Source organism: Hyperolius riggenbachi, chromosome 2 (assembly GCF_040937935.1).
Source record: "Hyperolius riggenbachi isolate aHypRig1 chromosome 2, aHypRig1.pri, whole genome shotgun sequence".
Classification (NCBI taxonomy): domain Eukaryota; kingdom Metazoa; phylum Chordata; class Amphibia; order Anura; family Hyperoliidae; genus Hyperolius; species Hyperolius riggenbachi.
The window spans coordinates 162,652,471-162,677,839 of NC_090647.1; the positions used below are offsets into that span (position 1 = coordinate 162,652,471).

At 46.9% G+C, this 25,369-nt stretch overlaps 1 protein-coding gene across 4 annotated transcripts in view; it reads right to left on the reverse strand.

Moving 5' to 3' along the window:
* The window catches only part of DGKH (diacylglycerol kinase eta), a 328,383-nt gene that overhangs the window by 243,577 nt on the left and 59,437 nt on the right, over positions 1-25,369 (reverse strand). For 2 of the 4 annotated variants that reach the window (XM_068267797.1, XM_068267796.1), the window contains exon 2: positions 17,067-17,222. In XM_068267797.1, the coding sequence (XP_068123898.1) occupies positions 17,067-17,222 (156 nt within the window). Of the gene's footprint in view, positions 1-17,066; positions 17,334-25,369 lie in introns of those variants that run through there. The other 2 variants (XM_068267798.1, XM_068267795.1) reach the window with 1 other exon arrangement.

Below are 25,369 nucleotides of genomic sequence, written 5' to 3' on the forward strand. Positions count from 1 at the left end.
GTCTGTACACGCCCGATTTGGCGTGCGGACGACTGAACGACGGGACGTTCAAACGACCAGTCGTTCGGAAAAATCTGACGTCTGTATGGGCCTTAAAGAGAGTCTGAAGCGAGAATAGATCTCGCTTCAGACCTCATAGCTAGCAGGGGCATGCGTGCCCCTGCTAAAACGCCGCTATAGCGCGGCTTAACGGGGGTCCCTGTCCCCCCAAACCCCCTCCGAGCAGCGGGGGAGCGCTTCCTGGTTGGGGCAGGGCTAACCGCCGCAGCCCTGCCCCATGCGCGTCTGTCAGACGCGTACCTCCGCCTCTCCCCCGCCCCTCTCAGTCTTCCTTCACTGAGAGGGGCGGGGGAGAGGCGGCGATGCGCGTCTGATAGACACGACTGGAGGCAGGGCTGCAGCCGTTAGCCCTGCCTCCAGGAAGATCAGGTCCAGCGACCTTTTTTCCGACCCAGGTTTGCGGGGGGTGGGTTGGGGGTGAAGGGACCCCCGTTAAGCCGCGGGATAGCGGCGTTTTAGCAGGGGCACACGTGCCCCTGCTATATATAAGACCTGAAGCGAGATTTAGTCTCGCTTCAGTGTCTCTTTAAGACTCGTCCAAAAAGTCCACTCTACACCAGCAGCAAAACATCTGACGCATCTCCGACCCTCCTGGGTTCTTAGTCATATAACTAAAGACCCAGTAGGGTGGAAAACGTATCAGTTGTTTTATGGCTGAGCGGTCAGTCTTACTAAAGCTCTGTGTGTTATATGTCCACTTTGCCTTAAACCTTTAGCCGCCAAATAAAGTAAAACTTTATTTGGCTGCAGGGTGGAACATTTCCTGCCACTGGAGGTGTGTCTTCCCCAGGCTGGCAGGCTAGGCAGGATATGCAGAGTGGGCAACAGGGAGCTTTTATAGTTATCTGTTTGAAGGGCTGGATCGGCTTCTTCTTCTTGCAGTGCCACTCGGTGGTGGAAGAGAGGTGATGTAAGAGTCTCTTCTCTCTTCCACCACTAGGTGGCGCTGTAACGTTGACACATTCTTCTGATGTTACATGACGTGATCGGGACCCAGAAGACCTGTCGGAGGTTCACAGCCGCTGGTGGAGCAAGAGAAGAAGCGGTCCAAAGCAGGTTAATATAACTGCTCACTGCCACCCGCTGGTTTGGCTGCACTATGCAGCCAAACAAGATTTGCCGACAAAGGTTTATATCACACAGCAGTTTTCAAACAAAAAAAAAAATTTAGTTTGAAGCTGCTAATGGGTTAGTAAATAAATCATTGCACTTCAATGGACTGGTTTAGAGTGGAGTTCTTGACTATATTTTACGATTTAGTATAAGAAATAGGAAGCAAAAATCATGTATGGAACACTTCTGTAATTTGTCAAGATTCGCACCAGTAGGAAAAGCAACAAAGTCCACGTGCTGATTTCCCCCAAATTTCCTCCAATTCAAAAAGCTAATCAGTGGAAACAGGGCCATAATATAATATTTAATTATTGCATCCTATACCCTGAAAATCTGTCAAAATAAAAGTGAAACATGAATAAAAAATGATAACGGAGGAGAAATGATTGGCAGATTCACCCCAATTAAAGAGAACTTGAGGTGGGTTTGAAGAATATTATCTGCATACAAAGGCTGGATCTGCCTATACAGCCCAGCCTCTGTTGCTCTCCCAAACCCCCCTAAGGTCCCCCTGCACTCTGCAATCCCTCATAAATCACAGCCATGCTGCTGACAAACAGCTTGTCAGAGCTGGCTGTGTTTATCTCTATAGTGTCAGTGTGCTGCTCTCCCCGCCTCCTGCAGAACTTCAGTCCCCGCCTGCAACCCTTCCATCCCTGCTGATTGGAGGGAAGGGACAGGGGCAGGGACCGGAGCTATGCAGGAGGCGGGGGAGCAGCTGAGACTGACACTACAGATGTAAACACAGCCTGCACAACGAGGCTGTGATTTATGAAAGATTGCAGAGTGCAGGGGGACCTTAGGGGGGTTTGGGATAGCAACAGAGGCTGGGCTGTATAGGCAGATCCAGCCTCTGTATGCAGATAACATTCTTTAAACACACCTCGGGTTCTCTTTAATTAAGGAATTGTGGTTTTCTACATCTTTAAGCAGAAAACAGTACTTATGACTAAACACTGAGAAGTTGCAATGCTGTGGAATACACTTCCCTGAGATAGTGTGCTTCAATATGAAGCAGGAGGAGGGGTGGGGTGACCCAGCCAACAAGAACTCTCAGGAAGTTAGTTTGCAGTTTTTATTCTTTTTACTTCCTTTGTTCCTCTGCTCAGAGGATGTGCATCCTTGTAACATATGGACACGTTATCAGTACCAATACCCTTCAATATCAGTTCCATGAAGTCGAATTGTAAGTCCCCACACATTATAAACAATCTAATCATCGTTTCTCTTATATTACACATTACTAGTAATTATTATTACCACCATCATCATTTATCCTTTGTATTCACTATATTCTGCAAGTAAATGTTAAATCAGCTAGGAGTTACCTTTATGAGCATTTGTAAATCACTAAAATCTGCCCTACCAGGCAGAAGAGCATCTTCTAGCTTGTTTCCTAATACGGTATATGTATATGTAAAATGGTAGTCAAGCTGCTGAGCAGATCCTTCTATCATTCTGTACACCCCAAAATATAATTCAGCAAGTGCAGACATCTATGCTGCTTGCCTTTCTCTCAGAACACAACCACAGGTACTGGATATCTTCATGCAGTGGATCAAAGAGTGCTACAATCACCGAAATCCCTTTACTTTACTCGTTTGCGCAGTGCAGGTGTGCATGTGCACATGAAGAATGTCACCAGCAGCGATCAGGACTCAAAAACCCTTGAGCAATAGCTCGGGCCAAGTGCTACAACTTTGTGGTGCATTCGGGTTATGGAGGGGAGAGGAGGGATGACGGGGGGCACACGACGGAGTGGCTTAATGCACTCAACTGAAACCATCTAGAACTCTGGATCTCTTAAACACACATCAGAGAGGCTGTGCAGGCCCTACCTTGTGATTTTCCTTTAGAAGTATAGCAATCAGCAAGCTTTCCTCACATTATAGTCTGCTGCCAGGCAGGCTGGTCATTTATGTTTGCATTTAGTTACCGTAATACCGTAATGGAAGTCATCTCAGGTGGCTTCTCTGGGAGAGTGGGAAACTCTTGTGAATCAATTCCTTTCAATGTGTACACTAACCCACCAGCTTCGATGTCAGCCAACAAAATTTGATAAAGTGTGGACAATAAGGGTTATCATGCTAGTTCTATAGAATTGTGTCAGATATATATTTGTAATGGTGGTACTAATCAGTTCTGGTTATGAGAGAATACGCTGATAGTCCAATTCAGATAATGCCTGACATCTACATTTTTTAATTTTATAACAAATTTTTATTATCCTCTTATTTTAAGTATAGCAAGTTGGATGTCTATTGCTATGTGATCTGTTATTGTGGGTCAGACCGAGGCCCTGGAAAGATATATAGTATCCAGAGACTTTCCTCTGTATCGTATGTGTGAGAACAGGAGTGAACTTTTCACTGCAGGTTTCCTTTAAGACTCCTGGAAGTGTCAGACTGGGAAATTAACCGAATTTATTTTCTTGTTCTTCAAAAGGTTATCAGCAGCAAGACCCGTAAATAGTTTTCTTATGCTAGGTACACACACAATACAATTTTCTAGCAGATTTACCTGCCATATCGATTTTATCAAACATGTCCGATCTGAATTTTGATCTATTTTCCGATAAATTTCCGTTCACTTTTATGGAAATTAACCAGAAAACCGATTGGAAAAATGATCGAAATTCAGATCGGACATGTTAGAAAAAAAAAATGATCTGGCAGGTAAATTTGCCAGAAAATGTTATCATGTGTACCTAGCATTAAGTCTGTGATCTAAAGTCCCCTCTACACCATTCAATTTCAGGCGCGATTGATCGATTTGATTAGATCGATTAAATCAGACATGTCCGATCGGGATTCGATTGATTGTATGATCGATTTTGGCTAGTTTTCAATGCAAATCGATCACACGATCGATCAAATTCCAATCGAACATGTCAGATTTAATCAATCTAATCGAATTTGATCGATCACGCCTGGAATTGAATGGTATAGAGGGGGCTTAATGCCTACAGTTTGAGAGATAGAGTAACAGGATAGCTCAACTGACATAAGATAGGAGAGTCAACCTGATGAATAGATTATGGGTTCAGGTGCAGGAAAAGTATATGTAAGCCATCTTTCAGGGCCTAGTCACACTAAAAGTGCTTTTCTGAGTGTTTTGCGATTGATTAGCGTTTTTTAAAATCGCTCCCATTCACTTTCATGAAAATCGCGGTAAACATTGCAGAAAAATCACTGATTTTCGCTGATGCGAACGTGAAATCGTGTTTTTTCCGCGATTTTAATAAAAGTGAATGGGAGAGATTTAAAAAAAAAATATGCTAATTGCAAAACCCTCAGAAAAGCGATTCTAGTGTGAATGGGCCCTCAAAGAGGATTATAAGCAAGAGAAAAGCATGTTAGAGTATATTACCATATAACTAATATTATTAGGAGGACATTTATTTATTGATTTACGGAATTCTTTAGTTGTCAGCACAGCTACAAGAATCAGCACCTTGGTTCCAGAAGAACCTGACATAAACCAAAAGTTAACATTTCATTTCTAATTAATTTTAAGATCCAATGCATGTACCAGGCTTCAGAGTGGGCATATAGACACATCAGATTACTAAAACAAAAAAAACAAAAAAAAAGCTCTTTACTCCAATCACATCTGCGCGTTCTACCACCTCCATCCTTCACTATATCACAGATATAAATAAGGAAAATAAAATAGTTTCACTACTGGCTTAAAAATCGAAATCAGTCAAATGAACCACTAATTAAATAAAATAAGAGTTCAGCTACTAGGTTTGGTAACGGAGGCTAATGTGGTTCAGTTCACATTTTTAAAGACATCACTTTACACACATGGTAACAGCGTAGAACATTCTTGTTCTGAATTCTCAGCTTGAACTCCCTGACAAAATATTTCCCAAGGATCAACACAATTCCCCAAGCTTAACTCATGTAACCCCTGATGTCGTGCATTGCTTAAAAGGGCATCCAACCTTGTTGCCAAATTTCACAGTATTTTTAATCTGTTCAGCGCAACCGAGCACAAGGAAGCAATGCACCGATCCCAGGAAATTGTTAAAAACATGCAAAATCCAAATATATAAACACAAGCAACACGAGAAAAACTACACAGGCATTTCTGCATCATAGAGCCAGATAAAACACTGGTATATTCTGCCATGTACAGGTGAAACTTGAAAAATTAGAATATCATTCAAATGCTCATTTATGTCAGTAATTCTGAACCAGAGACCATTTAAAGTGAACCGAGCATCATTTTTAACACCCAGGGCAGCTCTATAGCAATTTAAAAATGCATTCTAAAAATGTGGTTTATTATTTTAAAAAAAACTTTCACTTTACCTCATTTTTTTACATCTAAGGGTTAAAATAGCCACTTTGTCCGTCGGTAAAGGACCTGCGGTCGATGAGCAGGAGATGGTGGAACACAGATAAGAAATCACCTCATTAGACTTAATTGACCACAAACAAACCCCCATTGTACTTCAAACAGAAAACATCAGTTACAGTTGAAGAATTTCACACCTAGCCTGGACAATGCTAGTTGTAAAATAGCAGGGGTTGAGCTTCTGAACAATGGCAGCCCTTGCAGCTATTTGAAGCCAGGAGCTGCTTGGATCCCTTTAAAGGCTCAGGAACCCTTTGCAGGTATTTTGGATTAATTAGCTGATTAGCGTCTCACACTTTGAGCCTAGACTATAGAATCATTTCACAATACTCCAACTTTCTGATCCATAATCAAAATTATAACAAATAAAGGCTTGAAATATCGTAAGGGGCCCATACACCTAACGATTTTCCCGCCGAAATACGGCCGTTTCGATCACAGTAATCGAAACGGCCGTGAAATCGCTGCGCACACCAGTGACAGAACGATGGATTTCCGTCCGAAATCCATCGTTCCCGCCGACTCCCGTCGATCCATCCGTGCGGAAGATTTTTCTCGGTCGCCGGCGGGTCGGGAGTGCGTCGATTGCGGCGTTCGAATGCCCGACAACCGACGCAATACAGCGGGTATACATTACCTGCACCGCCAGCGCGAGTCCCCTGGTCCACCGCTGTCTTCTCCGCCTGGTCCCGGCATCTTCTCCGCATCAGCTTCCGCATCCCGGCATCCGGCATAACTTCCTGCTCTCTATTTGAACTTCCGCTGTCAGAATTTTCAGGCTGAAATCGATTCACAATCTGTTTGCAGTAAAGGTGGCCATACGATCCCTCTCTGATCAGATCAGAGAGGGATCTATCTTTTGGTCGAATCTGATGGCAAATCGACCAGTGTATGGCCACCTTTACTTTGAATGTATTAAGTCTATTTCATTTATTAGTTTCACCTTTTAAGTTGAATTACTGACATACTGTATATAAACTTCTGCATATTCTAATATTTTGTGTTTCACCTGTATATGAATTGCAGAAAGGATAGCAGACAGGCTACCATGATCTCAGTATCACCAGCAGGGAGGCATTAATGCATGCCCTGCACATAATGTCAGACAACAAGCAATGCACACAGGGCATAATTTCATGTGAACAATTGTGTGTACAAGCATACAGTGGAGGAAATAATTATTTGACCCCTCACTGATTTTGTAAGTTTGTTCAATGACAAAGAAATGAAAAGTCTCAGAACAGTATCATTTCAATGGTAGGTTTATTTTAACAGTGGCAGATAGCACATCAAAAGTAAAATCGAAAAAAATAACCTTAAATAAAAGATAGCAACTGATTTGCATATCATTGAGTGAAATAAGTTTTTGACCCCTCTAACAATAAAAGACTTAATACTTAGTGGAAAAACCCCTGTTTGCAAGCACAGAGGTCAAACGTTTCTTGTAATTGATGACCAAGTTTGCACACATTTTAGGAGGAATGTTGATCCACTCCTCTTTGCAGATCATCTCTAAATCCCTAAGGTTTCGAGGCTGTCTCTGTGCAACTCTGAGCTTGAGCTCCCTCCATAGGTTTTCTATTGGATTAAGGTCCGGAGACTGACTAGGCCACTCCATGACCTTAATGTGCTTCTTCTTGAGCCACTCCTTTGTTGCCTTTGCTGTATGTTTTGGGTCATTGTCGTGCTGGAACACCCATCCACGACCCATTTTCAGTTTCCTGGCAGAGGGAAGGAGGTTGTCGTTCAGGATTTCACGATACATGGCTCCGTCCATTTTCCCGTTAATGCGATTAAGTTGTCCTGTGCCCTTAGCAGAAAAACACCCCCAAAGCAAAATGTTTCCACCCCCATGCTTGACGGTGAGGACGGTGTTTTGGGGGTCATAGGCAGCATTTTTCTTCCTCCAAACACAGCGAGTTGAGTTCATGCCAAAGAGCTCTATTTTGGTCTCATCAGACCACAGCACCTTCTCCCAGTCACTCACAGAATCATTCAGGTGTTCATTGGCAAACTTCAGACGGGCCTGCTCATGTGCCTTCTTGAGCAGGGGGACCTTGCGAGCCCTGCAGGATTTTAATCCATTGCGGTGTAATGTGTTTCCAATGGTTTTCTTGGTGACTGTGGTCCCTGCTAATTTGAGGTCATTCACTAACTCCTCCCGTGTAGTTCTAGGATGCTTTTTCACCTTTCTCAGAACCATTGACACCCCACGAGGTGAGATCTTGCGTGGAGCCCCAGAGCGAGGTCGATTGATGGTCATTTTGTGCTCCTTCCATTTTCGAACAATCGCACCAACAGTTGTCACCTTCTCTCCCAGCTTCTTGCTAATGGTTTTGTAGCCCATTCCAGCCTTGTGCAGGTCTACAATTTTGTCTCTGACATCCTTGGACAGCTCTTTGGTCTTTCCCATGTTGGAGAGTTTGGAGTCTGCTTGATTGATTGATTCTGTGGACAGGTGTCTTTTATACAGGTGACTAGTTAAGACAGGTGTCCTTAATGAGGGTGACTAATTGAGTAGAAGTGTCTAACCACTCTGTGGGAGCCAGAACTCTTAATGGTTGGTAGGGGTTCAAAAACTTATTTCACTCAATGAAATGCAAATCAGTTGCTATCTTTTACTTAACCTCCCTGGCGGTAAGCCCGAGCTGAGGTCGGGCTATGCCGCCGGGAGGCACCGCTCAGGCCCCGCTGGGCCGATTTGCATAATTTTTTTTTTGTTACACGCAGCTAGCACTTTGCTAGATGCGTGTAACCTCCGATCGCCGCCGCTACCCACCGATCCGCCGCTATCCGTCGCGCCGCATCCGCCCCCCCCCCCCCCAGACCCCGTGCGCTGCCTGGCCAATCAGTGCCAGGCAGCGCTGTGGGGTGGATCGCATTCCCCTTTGACGTCACGACGTCGATGACGTCATCCCGCCCCGTCGCCATGGCGACGGGGGAAGACCTCCAAGAGATCCCGTTCTTTGAACGGGATCTCTTGATCTCCGAAGGCGTTCGGAGGGGCTGGGGGGATGCCACCGAGCAGCGGCTATCATGTAGCGAGACAACTCGCTACATGAAAAAAAAAAACAAAAAAAACGTATTTGCTGCCCCCTGGCGGATTTTAATAAACCGCCAGGGAGGTTAAGGTTATTTTTTCGATTTTCCTCTTGATGTGCTATCTGCCACTGTTAAAATAAACCTACCATTGAAATGATACTGTTCTGAGACTTTTCATTTCTTTGTCATTGGACAAACTTACAAAATCAGTGAGGGGTCAAATAATTATTTCCTCCACTGTATACAGATACATTGTCCGAGGGGAGAGAAATCATGCAAAAAGAAAGCACAGAAAATATCACAAAAAAGCACCATATTGCAGGCTTCTTTCATTTTTATAGCAGACACTTATGATAGAATATGCCGACATCCAACCAATAACCATTGATTCAAGTAATACCTGTAAAAGGATACGTGTAACTGCTGGAGGGTGTTACATACTCCCTGGATCCCTTAGAACCTTTCAGGACCTCTCTGCATTCCCTCGTTCTATCGCCAGCCCCCCGTTTCCAGCGTCCGACATTGGTGTTGAAGAAGTACTTGGGCCTCCAAGAACTTCTGAATACTTTTGCGTGCGCAGTATGAATCCGCACGTCTTCAGAAGTACTCCGGGACCCAAGTACTTCTGAGGAGACCAAAAGACGCAGCCAGAAGGATATTTGAATGGGGGCCTGGCAGTGGAACGAGGGGACTCACAGAGGACTCAGGGATCCAGGGCCATATCTCTTCCTAGGCGAGTATGTAACTTGCCCGCAGTGGTCCCAAATGTCCTTTAATGACTAACTGAACATAGTTTATTGCAAGCTTTCGAAACATAGTTTTACTTAAAACATGATGCAGAACTGGATGAGAACTGATACAGACACAGCTCTGTATTGTTCCTGAAGAAGCAGTTTTAAAGGAAACCAGAGCCGAATTAAATTAAAACTTTTATACATACCTGGGGCTTCCTCCAACCCCATCCGCATGGATCGCTCCCACACCGCCGTCCTCAGTCTTCTCCTACGCCGGTACCGGGTCTTGTAACTTCGGCCAGTCGCAGCAAGTTTTATGCAAGCGCAGTGTGCTCCCTCCGTCTCTCTGGTGGATAATAGTACTGCCCAGGTGCAGTACTATCCTCCACCGGAGACAGACAGCGGGAGTGCACTGGGAAGTAGCTGTTTCTGCAATTTTATACAACTGCATTTTTATGGGATTAATAAGAAAAGAAAAAAAATCATTATTTTTCAGTTTTTGGCCATTATAGTTTTAAATAAAACATTCTACTGCGGATAAAACCCAGACATTTGCCCATTTGTCCTAGTTATTACAATGTTTAAAATATTTCCCTAGTACAATGTATGGCACCAATATTTTATTTGGAAATAAAAAGGTAATATACTCTCTTGACATACATATAAAAAAAAAAAAGTTCAGTCTAAGGCATTTTTTCTTCATTTTTTTTTAATGCATAATTTATTTGGGTACTATGGGAGAATGTTAGAGGGAAGGAGTTATTTTAAATGTAAGCGTGGGTCTTTTTATTAAAATAAAAAATGTATGTACGTGTAATTTTACTATTTGGCCACAAGATGTCCTCGCCCATTATTTTCTATTAGCGTACTTTACAGTACGTGAATAGGAAGTAACAATGAACGCCGGCATCTTGTTCATGCCGGTGATCATTGACATAGGGACTTAGATCATGTCCATTCATTCATCACCCCTCTAACAATCGGCGGTGAGAACCAGCGCAGGAGAGCTCAGTGGCAAGGGACAAGCATCTACGTCCCTGCGAGGTAAAGTGGTGTTTTGCAGGGACGTAGATACTCGTCCCGGGGGAGGGGAAGTGGTTAACGGTATTACCTGAATCAACACAGTGGTTAGATGTCAGTATTTTTGTTCCAAGACTAACTCCGCACTATGCTTCACTTGTGATAGAATAGTATGCTCACTGAACCAGCCACCAGGAGAAAAACAAACCCAGGAGAAACACAAACCCAGGAGAAACACAAACCCAGGAGAAACACAAACCCAGGAGAAACACAAACCCAGGAGAAACACAAACCCAGGAGAAACACAAACCCAGGAGAAACACAAACCCAGGAGTGCCAGTATTTCAGTTGTTCCTTTCTGCTGTACAAGTGTATAGAAAACTGTGACAGAACCTCGGGAACAGCAGCTTTATACGGTTTGTGCAGCAAAATACAAGGGTCTGCCGGAAAGTAATAGCAGTTTTCATTTAATCAATTTAAGGGAACCATAGATGAAAAAAATAAAGATGTTATACATACCTGGGGCTTCCTCCAGCCCCATACGCTATGATTGATCCCACGCCGCCATCCTCCTCTGCCCGCAGCTACGAGAACCGGGTCCCCGCTGTTTCGTCAGTCGGAGCCAGTCTAAGGGCCCGTTTCCACTATCGCGGAAATCACAGAGTTTCCGCAGAGTTTCCCCACACATGAATCACACGGGGAAACTCTGCCATAGGGGAGAATGGCGCCGCCGTCCGAATCGCTTGCGATAGCGATTCGGCCGGAACCCTCCACAGAATTCGCTGCGGAGCCTGCAATTCCTATAGCCGTGCATGGCACGGCTCATGGGATTCGCCTGCGATCCCGCCCACCCGCTCAGTGCCGGCGTGCATCTCACAGACGCACGTCGCACAAGTGGAACCGAGGCATAATCGTAAGGAAAGTGCGCTGTTTGTGTATCTCTGCAGCAGCCGCTGGAGAGATACGTAGAGGGCGCACTTCTCCTGCGTAGCTGGCAGGGCTGTGGAGTCTGAGTTGCAGTCGAGGAGTCGGGGCTATATTGGGCAGTCGGAGATTTCATAAACTGAGGAGTCGGATGATTTTTGTACAAAATTCACAGCCCTGTTAAGTATTACACTAAGGAGTCGGAGTCGAGGAGTCAGAGTCTGAGCCATTTTGGGTACCAAGAGTCGGAGTCGTGGTTTCATAAACTGAGGAGTCGGGAGTTGGAAGATTTTTGTACCGACTCCACAGCCCTAGCTGGCTCAGATGGCGTCAGTGACGGTACCCGGTTCTCGTAGATGCAGGCAGCGGAGGACGGCGGCTTGGGATCGATCAGAGCATATGGGGCTGGAGGAAGCCCCAGGCACGTATAACATCTTTTTAATTTTCCCGTCTCAGGTTCATCTCTGGTTCCCTTTAAGGAAACATTTATTTTAGACACGCTGTTTTGAACATTTCTCCACAAAATTGCCTCCTTTACTAAAGGTGGCCATACACTGGTTGATTTGCCATCAGATTTGTCCAACAGATAGATCCCTCTCTGATCGAATCTGATCAGAGAGGGATCGTATGGCTGCCTTTACTGCAAATAGATTGTGAATCGATTTCAGTATGAAACCGATCGCAATCTATGGTGGTGCTGCCATGCCCCCCCCCCCCCCCCGGTATACATTACCTGCTCTGGCTGGCTCGAGTCCCCCCGGGCACCGCTGTCTCTTCTCCGCTGGGTTCCAGACCGCCAGGCTTCACTTCTTTCTGTCTGGGGAAGTTTAAACAGTAGAGGGCGCTCTACTGTTTAAACTTCCTACCGGGAGAGGAAGTTCAGTGAAGCTGCAGCGGTGACCGGGGGGACTCGTGCCGGCTGGAGCAGGTTATGTATTGCGCCGGTCGTCGGGCATTCCAACGCCGCTATCGACGCACTCCCGACCCGCCGGCGATCAAGCAAAATCTTCTGCACGGACGGTTCAACGGAAACGATTGAATTCGGACAGAAATCAATCGTTTGCGCAACGTTTTTCTCAGCAGAATAGATTAACGCACAATAGATCCAACATATGATCATGGTGATACCATGCAGGATCAGGGGTCTCAGGGTTAATTACTCACTTGCTTTTTGAAGTGTTTAGAAGTTATGTGGTCACCAGCAGCTGGGTTGTCACAGCCCAACCCCAGCTGAAGGTGGGCAGCAACAACGCAGGTGGGGGTGGCCAGAACTGTGGCAGCCTTTTGCAATAGAAAAAAAAATAAAGTGCCATGGCATCCTTTCTGGGAGGGGCAGCATTACACAGAGCCTTCCATAACAGGCTCTGTCTTTTACACTGGAAGTATTCTTTACGCATTTATCATATCATTTTATAAGGTTTTCAATCCCTTTGTTGTAGAGAACATCATACCTGACTCTCCTGCTAATCCTGTGTCTCTAATGCTGGGCATACACGGGTCGATCCTGCGGCCGATTAGCCGCCGGATCGACTCTCGCCGCGTACCCGCTCGTCAGTGCGGATCGATTTACGCTCATCCCCGACAGCACTCCTTATCAGCCGCTCGATTCCCCGCCGGCGGGGAATCTATCCAGCAGGTCATCGGACCTGTCGGATATTATCAATCGAGCCATCAGCGGCTCAATTGATAAGGGGAGAAACTGCCGTGTATGCCCAGTATGATCATTTCAGCCACAGCCTCTCAACAAGCATGCAGATCAGGTGCTCTGACTTTAGTCAGACTGGATTAGCTGCATGCTTGTTTCAGGGTTGTGATTCAGCCACTACTACAGCCAAAGAGATCAGCAGGGCTGCCAGGCAACTGGAATTGTTTAAAAGGAAAACATCCATATCCCTCTCAGTTTAGGTTCCCTTTAAGGGCTGGTGCACACCAAAACCCGCTAGCAGATCCGCAAAATGCTAGCAGATTTTTAAACGCTTTTTTTTATTTTTGTGAGGCATTTTGCTAGCGTTTTGCGGATTGCTGCTGCGGTTTTCAGTATAGTAGATTTCATATATTGTTACAGTAAAGCTGTTACTGAACAGCTTCTGTAACAAAAACGCCTGCAAAACCGCTCTGAAGTGCCGTTTTTCAGAGCGGTTTGCGTTTTTCCTATACTTAACATTGAGGCAGAAACGCATCCGCAATCCAAAAAATGCCTCACCCAGGCATTTTTCGTTTCTGCAAAACGCCTGCCGCTCTGGTGTGCACCACCCCATTGAGATACATTGACCAAGCAGATCCGCAGCCGCAAGCGGATCTGAAAACGCCCAAAAAGCCGCTCGGTGTGCACCAGCCCGTAGTGAGGATTTTAATTAGCTTGACAGCATGTTGCTGCAGACATTATAACCATGTGGCAACACCTGAGATAAACAAGGTCATATACAGAAAAGTTCAGGAAACTGGAATCATCTTACAAATGCCAGTGTCACATATGAACAAGTACAATACAAGCTCAGTTTATAAGTAATGTACATTTGTGAGCAGCTCTAGAATGGGTGAAATTTTATAAATGCACAAATAACTTAATTGTCTTGTGTTGTACTGTAACACTTCCACCTTCAGTACCATCCCTTTCAACAAGGACTCCAATCAACATACAGAACAGAGCAAATTCATGTAGCAGTACATTAATGGAATCATCAATTTCTATGCATTGTCACACATTCTATGTATACCATAGCTGCTACTGTAGCACACTGCATACAATGTGGCAAAGCCCTACAGCCTATGCTATCAGTGTAGACGTATAGCAACAAGTGAGGGTAGCACTGCCACATATGCTCCTGCAGTACACAATTGTCTCACAAGCTGCACGCATGTGTACACGCAGCAGCACCTCAGAGGATGGAATGCCCACGATATATGTTCCAACAAGCATATGACACGCTATGCACACATGAACATGCAGCAGAACCTCAAATGTATACAAGTGAGTGCACAACTAGTCATCGCAAGGTGCTGCTGTATCATTGAACTAAACATAAAATGCTGTGTAAATGCACAGCACCACAAAAAAAAGTTACATATGCATATGTAATATTAGCAGCCCCTCAGAGAAAAAGCTCTGTAGAAATATGTAAATATTGATCACAGACTATATGTACAAATATATGCACAAATATGCACATGCAGCAGTACTTCAAATGCCAGCATATGCATGCTTGCACACGTCACAGGTTGCAGCACACGTGCAGGCGACTGGCTAAGCACAAACACATCTTGCACAAGTACAGATAACACGCTAGACACATGTGTGCACACAGATACATACAAAAAATTATTTATCTTACTCTAAATTAGCTCGAGACTATGATGGACATGTAACTATAGTAGGGATCAGACTGAGTCCAGTGTTCTCCCCAGGATCTTTTAGTCGAGTGCTCCACCCGGCTAGTTTTGGTGAGCACCCGGCTAGTTTTGGTGAGCACCCGGCTGTCATTGGCTCACCGCCTCTACTGTAAGCAGAATTGTGCAAAAAAGCATCGGTCCTGCATTCTCTCATCTTGCCCCACCCTGCTACTTTGTTATGCCACCCGGCTGGAAAAAAATTTCTGGGGAGAACACTGGGGTCCCTCTGGGGGAACAGTTAGTGACAACTATATATTCTGTAAAGAGCTGCAATAGATGTCAGCACTGTATAAATATTAATAATAACAATAATAATAATAATAATAATAATAATAATAATACAGATAACAGAATATGCACATGTGTGCAGACAGATGACAGAATAGGCATCCATGTGCAAACACGACAGAATAGGCATCCATGTGACCAGACAGATGATAGTATAAGCACCCATGTATGCAGACAGGTGTCAGTACAGGCACACATTAGGTGACAACTTAGGCACCTGTGCAGAAAGATGACAGCTTAGGCCCATATGAGACCAGACAGATGACAGTATAATAATCCATGTAAGCAGACAGGTGACAGCACAGGCACACATGTGAGCAGATAGATGACATTATAATCACCCATGTATGCAGATAGGTGACAGCGTAGGCACACATGAGAGCAGACGGGTGACAGCGTAGGCACACATGAGAGCAGACAGTTGACAGCGTAGGCACACATGAGAGCAGACGGGTGACGGCGTAGGCACACATGAGAGCAGACGGGTGACGGCGTAGGCACACATGAGAGCAGACAGGTGACGGCGTAGGCACACATGAGAGCAGACAGGTGACGGCGTAGGCACACATGAGAGCAGACAGGTGACAGCACGGGCGCACATGAGAGCAGACAGGTGACAGCACGGGCGCACATGTGAGCAGACAGGTGACAGCACGGGCGCACATGTGAGCAGACAGGTGACAGCACGGGCGCACATGTGAGCAGACAGGTGACAGCACGGGCGCACATGTGAGCAGACAGGTGACAGCACGGGCGCACATGTGAGCAGACAGGTGACAGCACGGGCGCACATGTGAGCAGACAGGTGACAGCACGGGCGCACATGTGAGCAGACAGGTGACAGCACGGGCGCACATGTGAGCAGACAGGTGACAGCACGGGCGCACATGTGAGCAGACAGGTGACAGCACGGGCGCACATGTGAGCAGACAGGTGACAGCACGGGCGCACATGTGAGCAGACAGGTGACAGCACGGGCGCACATGTGAGCAGACAGGTGACAGCACGGGCGCACATGTGAGCAGACAGGTGACAGCACGGGCGCACATGTGAGCAGACAGGTGACAGCACGGGCGCACATGTGAGCAGACAGGTGACAGCACGGGCGCACATGTGAGCAGACAGGTGACAGCACGGGCGCACATGTGAGCAGACAGGTGACAGCACGGGCGCACATGTGAGCAGACAGGTGACAGCACGGGCGCGCATGTGAGCAGACAGGTGACAGCACGGGCGCGCATGTGAGCAGACAGGTGACAGCACGGGCGCGCATGTGAGCAGACAGGTGACAGCACGGGCGCGCATGTGAGCAGACAGGTGACAGCACGGGCGCGCATGTGAGCAGACAGGTGACAGCACGGGCGCGCATGTGAGCAGACAGGTGACAGCACGGGCGCGCATGTGAGCAGACAGGTGACAGCACGGGCGCGCATGTGAGCAGACAGGTGACAGCACGGGCGCGCATGTGAGCAGACAGGTGACAGCACGGGCGCGCATGTGAGCAGACAGGTGACAGCACGGGCGCGCATGTGAGCAGACAGGTGACAGCACGGGCACGCATGTGAGCAGACAGGTGACAGCACGGGCACGCATGTGAGCAGACAGGTGACAGCACGGGCACGCATGTGAGCAGACAGGTGACAGCACGGGCACACATGTGAGCAGACAGGTGACAGCACAGGCGCCCACATGTGAGCAGACAGGTGACAGCACAGGCGCACACATGTGAGCAGACAGGTGACAGCACAGGCGCACACATGTGAGCAGACAGGTGACAGCACAGGCGCACACATGTGAGCAGACAGGTGACAGCACAGGCGCACACATGTGAGCAGACAGGTGACAGCACAGGCGCACACATGTGAGCAGACAGGTGACAGCACAGGCGCACACATGTGAGCAGACAGGTGACAGCACAGGCGCACACATGTGAGCAGACAGGTGACAGCACAGGCGCACACATGTGAGCAGACAGGTAACAGGCAGCACAGTCACACATGTGAGCAGACAGGTGACAGCACAGGCACACATGTGAGCAGACAGACATATGTGCAGACAGATGACAAGCTAGTCACACATGTGTATATGCCTGACATGTGGTGGGAAGCAGTCAGTGGTTCCTCCTCTTACCTTGGTGCGAATCTGGCCGGAGGTGGAGACTTTGCGGATGAGTTTCTGGGGACCCTCATGCTCCCCTTCGCTGTCAGAGGACTCCTCTCCCGCTGCTGAGCTGCTCCCGGCCGGTGGATCCCTCATCATGCCGCCTCCAGACATCTTGTCACAGTCCTGCCGGGGAAAAACAAACCAATCCGCGTCAACCGGGCCAGCCAGCACTCCTCTCCTAGCGGCCGGGGGCAGAGCCGAAGTGCCGGGCACAGTGGCTCGCCTGGCCGCCATCTTCCACCGACACCCGCCCCCTCCACCGAACTATCACACCCGACCACCCAACACACCGCCCCTCTATCCAGTGACCCCACCCAGCCCCCCTCTCCTCTCGTCTGCAGCGACCACCCAACCACGCCCACTCCATCTAGTGACCCCACCCAGCTCCCTCCTCCTGTCATCAGCGACCACCCAACTCCGCCTCCTCCATCTAGCACACCGCCCTTTCCACTATCATAGCCTTGCTCCTTCCCGTCCCTCCAAGCCGCCCACATACGTCACCCCGCCCAGCATTTCCTCCGGGGTCCCCCTGCCTCATCCTATTCCCCGCCGTCCCCGCCCCGGCAGCGCACATCACAGTCAGTGCTGGCCGCCTGTTACTAAAAATAGACACTGGCCGGCCACTGGTCCTGTCACATCCCTCGTAGTAATTGTGTGAGCAGCGCTGCATCCCCTCAGCTGCCAGACCCCGCCCTCCTCGCTGCCTGCTCTCTCCGCTCACTCTGACACCAGGCAATGTGGGATTCCCATCACAATCTCCGCTCTCCCGCAGGCGTGCAGCGGATCATCTCTCCTACCTGAGCAACCATGGAAGCTGCAACTTGTAGCCACACAGACTGTCAAAGCACCAGCAACAGGCTATCCCTGTAGTTGCGCATCTACTGTTACAAAGTAAACAACTGTTGCTTTGACAGAACTCGACATTAGAGTTTCACAGCGCAGCAGAAGCTCTACTAGAGCAGTATTTCTCAATGTTTTATTGATATGTACCCCTTTTAAAACCCAGTTCTCACCAAGTACCCCCTTGTAAAGTAAACAAGTAAACAGTAAGTACCCCTTGACAAATATAAAATAAATTATATACCATGATTAAATATAAACAAAACAATTTCCAAGCATTTACTATTGCTTTTAATTAGCTAAAATACTAATTTGGTGTTCTTTAAATAAGATTTATAATTTTCTAAAACCTTAAATTTGTTACCCTCGGTAAAGTATATAACCAATAACTAAAAAAGAGGATAGTGCTCAAAGCGAGACAGGACCAAAGCTAGAAAAGCATTTAATTGGTACAAAAATCTTCACTTTATTGTATCAAAAGAGGTAAAAATCAATAACTGGATGTCAGACAAAAACAGCAGCCCTCCCACCCACCAATAAAACCCACAAATACAAGGAGCGAGGACCCAATAATTCAATTGGTAATGATGAATCAAATAAATGTAGCTGTAGGCTCACACAGCGTCTCACTTTACGGAACGGTGCTTAATACAGTCCAAGATTCCACCAGACGTTCTGTCATAATATGGACACTGGATGTACTGCACCGAAGGCGAGTCCCACTCGCAGACTCCCAGATAATGCAAAGCAGACGAAGCAAGTAGCATATAGCTGGCAGAGGAGAGGGCGACAGGTGCGAGGTAACCAAGTAAGGCTAAGCAAGGCAGCAGATGTATGGCCTAATAGCACAAAAACCAAACCAACCAAGCCTGAGTACCCCCTGGAACCATCAGAAGTACCCCCTGGGGTACATGTACCACAAGTTGTGAACCTAGGTCCTAGAGAACACTGGCAGGCCCAAGGCCTCAGATAAAAGTCCAGCAAATCACCAGAGATTGGTTCACCAGATCAACTGCTTCACTTTTGCCAGATTATGGTTGCATATGTTTAGATAAATGTGCCCCAAGTTATGCTAGGTACACATGATGCAATTTTCTGACAGATTTAATGTCAGATTGATTAGTTTCAACATGTCTGATCTGATTTCCGATCGATTTTCTATAGAAGTAAATGAAAAATCGATCGGAAATGAGATCGGACATGTTGGAAATAAGGTTTGACAGACTTATGCTGGATCCACACCATACAATTTTTTGGCAAATTTATCTGCCAAATCGATTATTTCCAGCATGTCCGTTCTGAGAATTGATCGATTTTTTTTAGGGTTTTTTGACCGATTTCCGTTTGTTTCTACGGAAATCGATCAGAAAATCACTCAAAAAAAATCAGATTCTCCGATCGGACATGCTGGAAATCGATCTGGCAGGTAATTCTTCCGAAAAATTGTATGGTGTGGGTCCAGCATAAGTCTGTCAAAAAATTGCACCGTTTCTACATACCGGTACCATTAGATTCCTTTATGCCTGGTACACACCAAGCAATTTCCCAACAGATAGATGGGTCAAAACAATTATTTCCATCAGGTTTGGTCTTATATTCATTTTGTATAGAAGTGATCAGAAATCAGATCGGACCTGTCAGAAATAATCAATTCGACCCATCTATCTGACGGCTGGGAAACTGTATGGTGTGCACCAGGCATTAGATTGTAAGCTCACAAGGGCAGGGCTCTGTCACCCCTGTGTGTCTTGGAATTTGTTATTCATTTTGTATCTTGCAATCTGTTATGCATTTCATCATGTTACATTTGTCACTATAATAACCAATTCTGTATTTTGTACCAATGTATAGGTTTGGTATACATCGTCTGTATTATTATGTACCCCACGATTTTCTTACTTTGTACCGCACCACGGTATATGCTGGCACTTAATGTTTACCTAGGTGGAATCCAGAGGCTCCACATCACCTCTTCGCCCCCACCATTGCCAAGCACAGGCCCACTTGACATATCAGACAAGAGCTTGTTTGATATGTTCTCATGGCCACGCTCTCCGCCCTGTATGAGCCCAGCTGCACTGCGCCTTCACGAGTACGGCTGAACTTGCGCAGTAAGTGCTGTGTATAGTAGGAATTGATTCCGATCAGAGTATTTGATTGTTTGCCACAGCAGATGGCAATCTATAAGTATATGGCCAACTTTACAAGATATGTGTTGTTGTTGTTAGATTTCCTGTAATGTGGCATATACTGCACAATGTTTAATAATTTAAATTAAAGATAAACCGTAATCAAGAATTGAACTTCATCCCAATCAATAGCTGATACCCCCTTTCCCATGAGAAATCTATTCCTTTTCACAAATGGATCATCAGAGGGGTCTGTATGGCTAATATTGTGGTGAACCCCCTCCAACAGTGTGACGATCCGCTCAGCTGGCTGCACAGGCAGACAGCTGTTTGTCCATTCCTCTAGTCTGTGGGCTGCAGGTCTCTGGAACAGAGACCTGTCTTTCCATTGCAAGTTTCTGGTCTGTTCTCTTGCTGGGGAATTTGCATACATTCGTTATGCAAATCCCCTACCTGCCTTCTTTGATGACTGGCACTATAAGAGCTTTATGTTTCCCAGAAGGCTTTGCTGGTCATTTCCCTTCCATGGTCTGTTCCTGATGGACACTGCTGGAGTGTCAGCCATTGCTATCTAGTATAGTTAATTCCTGGGAGTTGCTTTAGGCTCCCCTTCTAGCCCAGTCAGGTTGTATTATCTGTTTGTTTGTTCTGTTGCCATTGTCCTGTCCCAACGGCGGTCAACAGGGAATGGTTCTGATCTCTGTTCTTGGAGTATAGCTGGTGCAGCGGTTGCTACCAGCTATCTCTTCTGATCTGTCTCTTTGGATCGCGCTAGCCACTTTTCGCTAGCGCTGTGGATCCTTCTGTTCTGTCTCCTGGGATCGCGCTAGCCACTTTTCGCTAGTGCTGTGGATCCTATCTCTCGCATGTCCCTGTTTTCGTGTGTCTGTCTTGTCTGCTACGCTTGCTGGAGGCTCGGTGAGGTAACCGTTAAGCAAGCGCTCGCGTCCTCCGTTTCATGTTTGTCTGTTAATGGTTAGTTATGCGTGCTTGTCTCTATTGTACTTATCACGTGGAGACCGCGCATAACCGCGTGCACTGTTGCGAATGAGTGCGGTGTTCGCAGTTAGCTAGCGTTTGTTATTTTCCGTATCTCCTCATTGTATTATTTGCTGTGCTTTTGCTACCCTCGTGCCCTGTTTTGCTCAGTCTTGTGTCTCTGTCGGCAATCGCCATTCTTGCGATTACATTCCCACTTCGTTTCCGCCGTTGTGTGTTCACCGTCGCTGGGTGTCGACTAGTTTGGTGGACACACATTGGTTCTGTCCCTTTGCTCTGTTTCTTGTGGGCTATCCAGCCCTGCCTAATCGTAAGTTGTCCTGGATCTGTACAATTCCCGTCTGGCATCTGTGGCTGTGCAGCGACTGTGTTCGCCTGCACTTCACAGCGCCATCTGCCGGAGGGAATTGCCCTCTGCGGGTGCATAGCACCTAGCCTGGGTGTCCTCAAATATACGCTTGTGGAGGGTTTCTGCCGTGTCAGCGCACGCGTTGTGCGCTGATCACGGAGAAAGTTCCACAAGCGTTACATCCTGACAGTTTCCTGTCTGTGAACCTCATTGCATTGTGGGAAATAGCTGTTTACAGCTGTTTCCAACTGCCAAAAAAGCAAGCAGTATCTCCTTCTACTGACATCACCTGCCAGCAGTAAAAATGTCACCATGTGATAAATGTCAGAATGTAAATCAGGGGGAGGAAAGATTTTACAATGGGCAAACACTGACTAAATCATTTATACATAATTATTGTAAAAATGAAGCACTTTTTTATTACATTATTTTCACTGGAATTCCTCTTTAAACATAGAATCACATCTTTATATTTGCATATACACTATTTTTCATGAGTCTTTTAGTTCCAAAAGATTATAAACGTAATATCTGCACATCGATATTGAAGTAAGGTGGTTTATGTCAACCTTTCAAAATTATCCTGTTTCTAAACGATTACGCGTCCCTTTATAAAGGGAATTGCAGAACAATCCGGTAATGTGTCTGATCAGTAGGCACTTGCCAATAGACAATGTGCACACATCCACCATAGCTGAACGGCGTGTGCATACTGAATGGACACATCACCAAATTGTTCTGCAATTTCCTTGATAAAAGGGGTGCATAATCATTTGAAAATGTTCAATATTTTTGCACGGTGGAAATAAACCTCATTACTTCGATATTGATATACGGGCATTACATTTTAATTATGCTGAATTTACTTGGTGGAGATGTACACAGACTTGTCTGAGCAACAAGCAACATCAATGGCAAAACCATATGGTGTACATTGTTCACTTTACAGTATTGTCACTTCCAAAACACATCTGTCATTCTCCATCCTCCAAAACCTTTCAGTGCACAGCGACCTAAGAAAGAAACGTTTACTCACCTGGGGTTTCCTCCAGCCCCTAGAAGTCTATCCAGTCCCACACTGAAGTTCCGCTGTTCTGGGCCGAAGCTGTCCCTTCCATAAGATTGCGACCGCAGCTGGGTTGTGCTCTTCTGCACATGAGCGGATAAGCCATGCACTTTTCTTGATCACACTCCCGTTGCTGGTTGTGCACTGTGCTAGCGCAATTCAAGTCAAAGCAGAGCGCTTCCCAGGCAGAGGAGCAGTGCGCGGCACGCCTGCTCATATGCAGAGAACTACAACCCACCCGCGGGTCGCGATCTTATGGAAGGGACAGTGGCAGTCTGGACAATAGTGGAACTTCAGCGTAGTACCTGATAGACTTCTATGAACTGGAAGAAGCCCCAGGTGAGTAAAACTTTTCTTACATAGGTCACCTCATGTATCCTTTAAATATCACCATTTCGGACAAGTAAACAATCTAACCTAGGCCATTTAACCTTCATCCTCTGCAGGTAAAACGTAACCACACTTAGGACATGTTTGCTGCCAGCAGCCTTATAAGCATAAACTCATAGCTGACTGTCACATCCATAGAAATGAGATTGTCACCATTTTTATTTTTTTTAAATCAACCAGATATGGGGACTGTTCTCATACAATACATAGGTAGATTCTCTATGGAGGTAGTACTTTCTGACATATGTATTCCAGTACTCGTATCTTCTGTAACAGATACCTAGTGCAAGCTGATTTCACCGTCACTGGTTACATGTGCCTACTAATTATACAATCTTGATTGTACAACCTTACCACGTCCATGTAATGTGAGGGACTACCTAAACTATCTATTGAGAGTATATTCACTCAGTTTACCCTTCTACAACATAGATTTGATAAAATTGTACACTCAAGATTGTGTTATTAATGGGCACCTCTAAAAGCTCCAGAAAGTCCTCAATGTCAAAAAAGAACAGATGCACTTGTCTTCAGGAGTACTCTAGGACATAAGTAGTCCTGAAGGCTCAGGGACACAAGTAGTTCTTAACAGGGATGCTCATCCGGATTCCGGATATCCGGGTAACCTGGATATCTAAACTTTTTTCAGCTATCCGACCGGATTTGGATTCCGGATACCTGGGCCAAAATCCGGATAGCTATCTGCGGATATTTGGCCGCATAACCCGGATATCTGCGGATATCTGGATCCAAAATACTGTAACTAAGGAGATGACGTCCTGGAGCCAATCAGAGGGCTCCCAGCAGAAGCCCTAGCAACCAATCACAGAGGGAAACCCTGGCCAGCCCCACCTGACCTCATTGAGCCAATCAGAGGCCTCCCAGCCTAAGCCCTGGCACCCAATCACAGAATGAACACTGGCCAGCCCCCCTGTATAACAAGGAGGGCTGCCATGATGAGACATATCGTCTTATGCTGGGGATACATGGTACGTTTCTGTACCGTGTATCGGCCAGCTGATAATATTCAGCTGGCCCGATCAAGCCGCTCGACCCCCGCCCGCTTGATCCCTGCCGGCGGACAATGGCAGGGAATCAAGCGCTGATAAAGGAAGCGCCGGCGGGGATGAGCGGCAATCGAGTCGCGCGCATGAGTGGGGGCGCGGCTGGGGTCGCTCCGGCGGCTAATCGGCCGCCATTAGCCGCCGGATCGACCCGTGTATTCCTGGCATTAGCTTGCTGAATGCTCACTGAGAGACATGCTCCAGTGCTGGTGGCCTAGCAGCAAGGGGGCTGTACACAGTTATAAACCTAAAGCAGTTCATTGATTAACCCCTTCACTACTCTCACTACACTATTGTTACATCGTTAATTAGCTTGATTGATGTCATAGTGTGACAGTTAGAGTGTGTGCTCCAATGCTGCTAGCCTGAGGGCTGTACACAGTGATAAGCTATTCAGTGATTAAACCCTTCACTATCACTACACTATTGTTAAATCATTACCGTATTTCGCGCCGTATAAGACGCTCCGGCATATAAGACGCACCCAGGTTTAGAGGGCAAAAACCAGGGAAAAAAATATAAACTAAACCTGGTGCGTCCATATTTCAGGAGCGTCTTGTACATGACCTCCCCCAAATGGTGCCCTCCTGTGTCCCCATGTCACCCCCAGTTGTCCTCCTGTACCCCCATGTGTCAGTGCTGTACCCCCATGTGTCCTCCTGTCCCCCCCAAGTGTCCTCCTGTACCCCCCAAGTGTCCTCCTGTACCCCCCAAGTGTCCTCCTGTCCCCCCAAGTGTCCTCCTGTCCCCCCCAAGTGTCCCCCAGTGTCCTCCCAAATGTCCTCCTGTCCCCCCCAAGTGTCCTCCTGTCCCCCCCAAGTGTCTTCCCAAAGTGCTCCTGGCCCACCGAGTGTTCTCCCGAGTGCCCTCCTCACTGTGTATCCCACTGTGAGTCCCCCCCCCCCCCCTCTGTCGCTGGGTCCCCCCCTCTGTGAGAAGCGGCAGCGTCAGAAGCTTACCCCCTCCATCTTGCCCGCGGCGACTGAAGGCCTCCGGCTCCTGTGGGCGGCTTCCTCTAGTGCCGGCTTGTAATGACGCGTCATTGATGACGCGTCATTACAAGCCGGCACTAGAGGAAGCCGCCCACAGGAGCTGGAGGTCTTCAATCGCCGCGGGCAAGATGGAGGAGGTAAGCTTCTGACACTGCCGCTTCTCACAGAGGGGGACCCGGCGACACAGGGGGGGTGACCCGGCGACACAGGGGGAGGTGGAGACAAGCGAGGAGGACTCACAGCGGCAAGGCAGGGAATACCCGATGGCGTCGGGTCAGCGGTTTGTATCGGCGGGCGTCCGTAAGTCAGGGATTCCCTGCCTTTGCCGTATAAGACGCAGGGACTTTTTCTCCCCATTTTTTGGGGAGAAAAAGTGCGTCTTATACGGCGGAAAATACGGTAATTAGCTTGATGTCATTTGTGTGACAGTTAGTGTGTGCT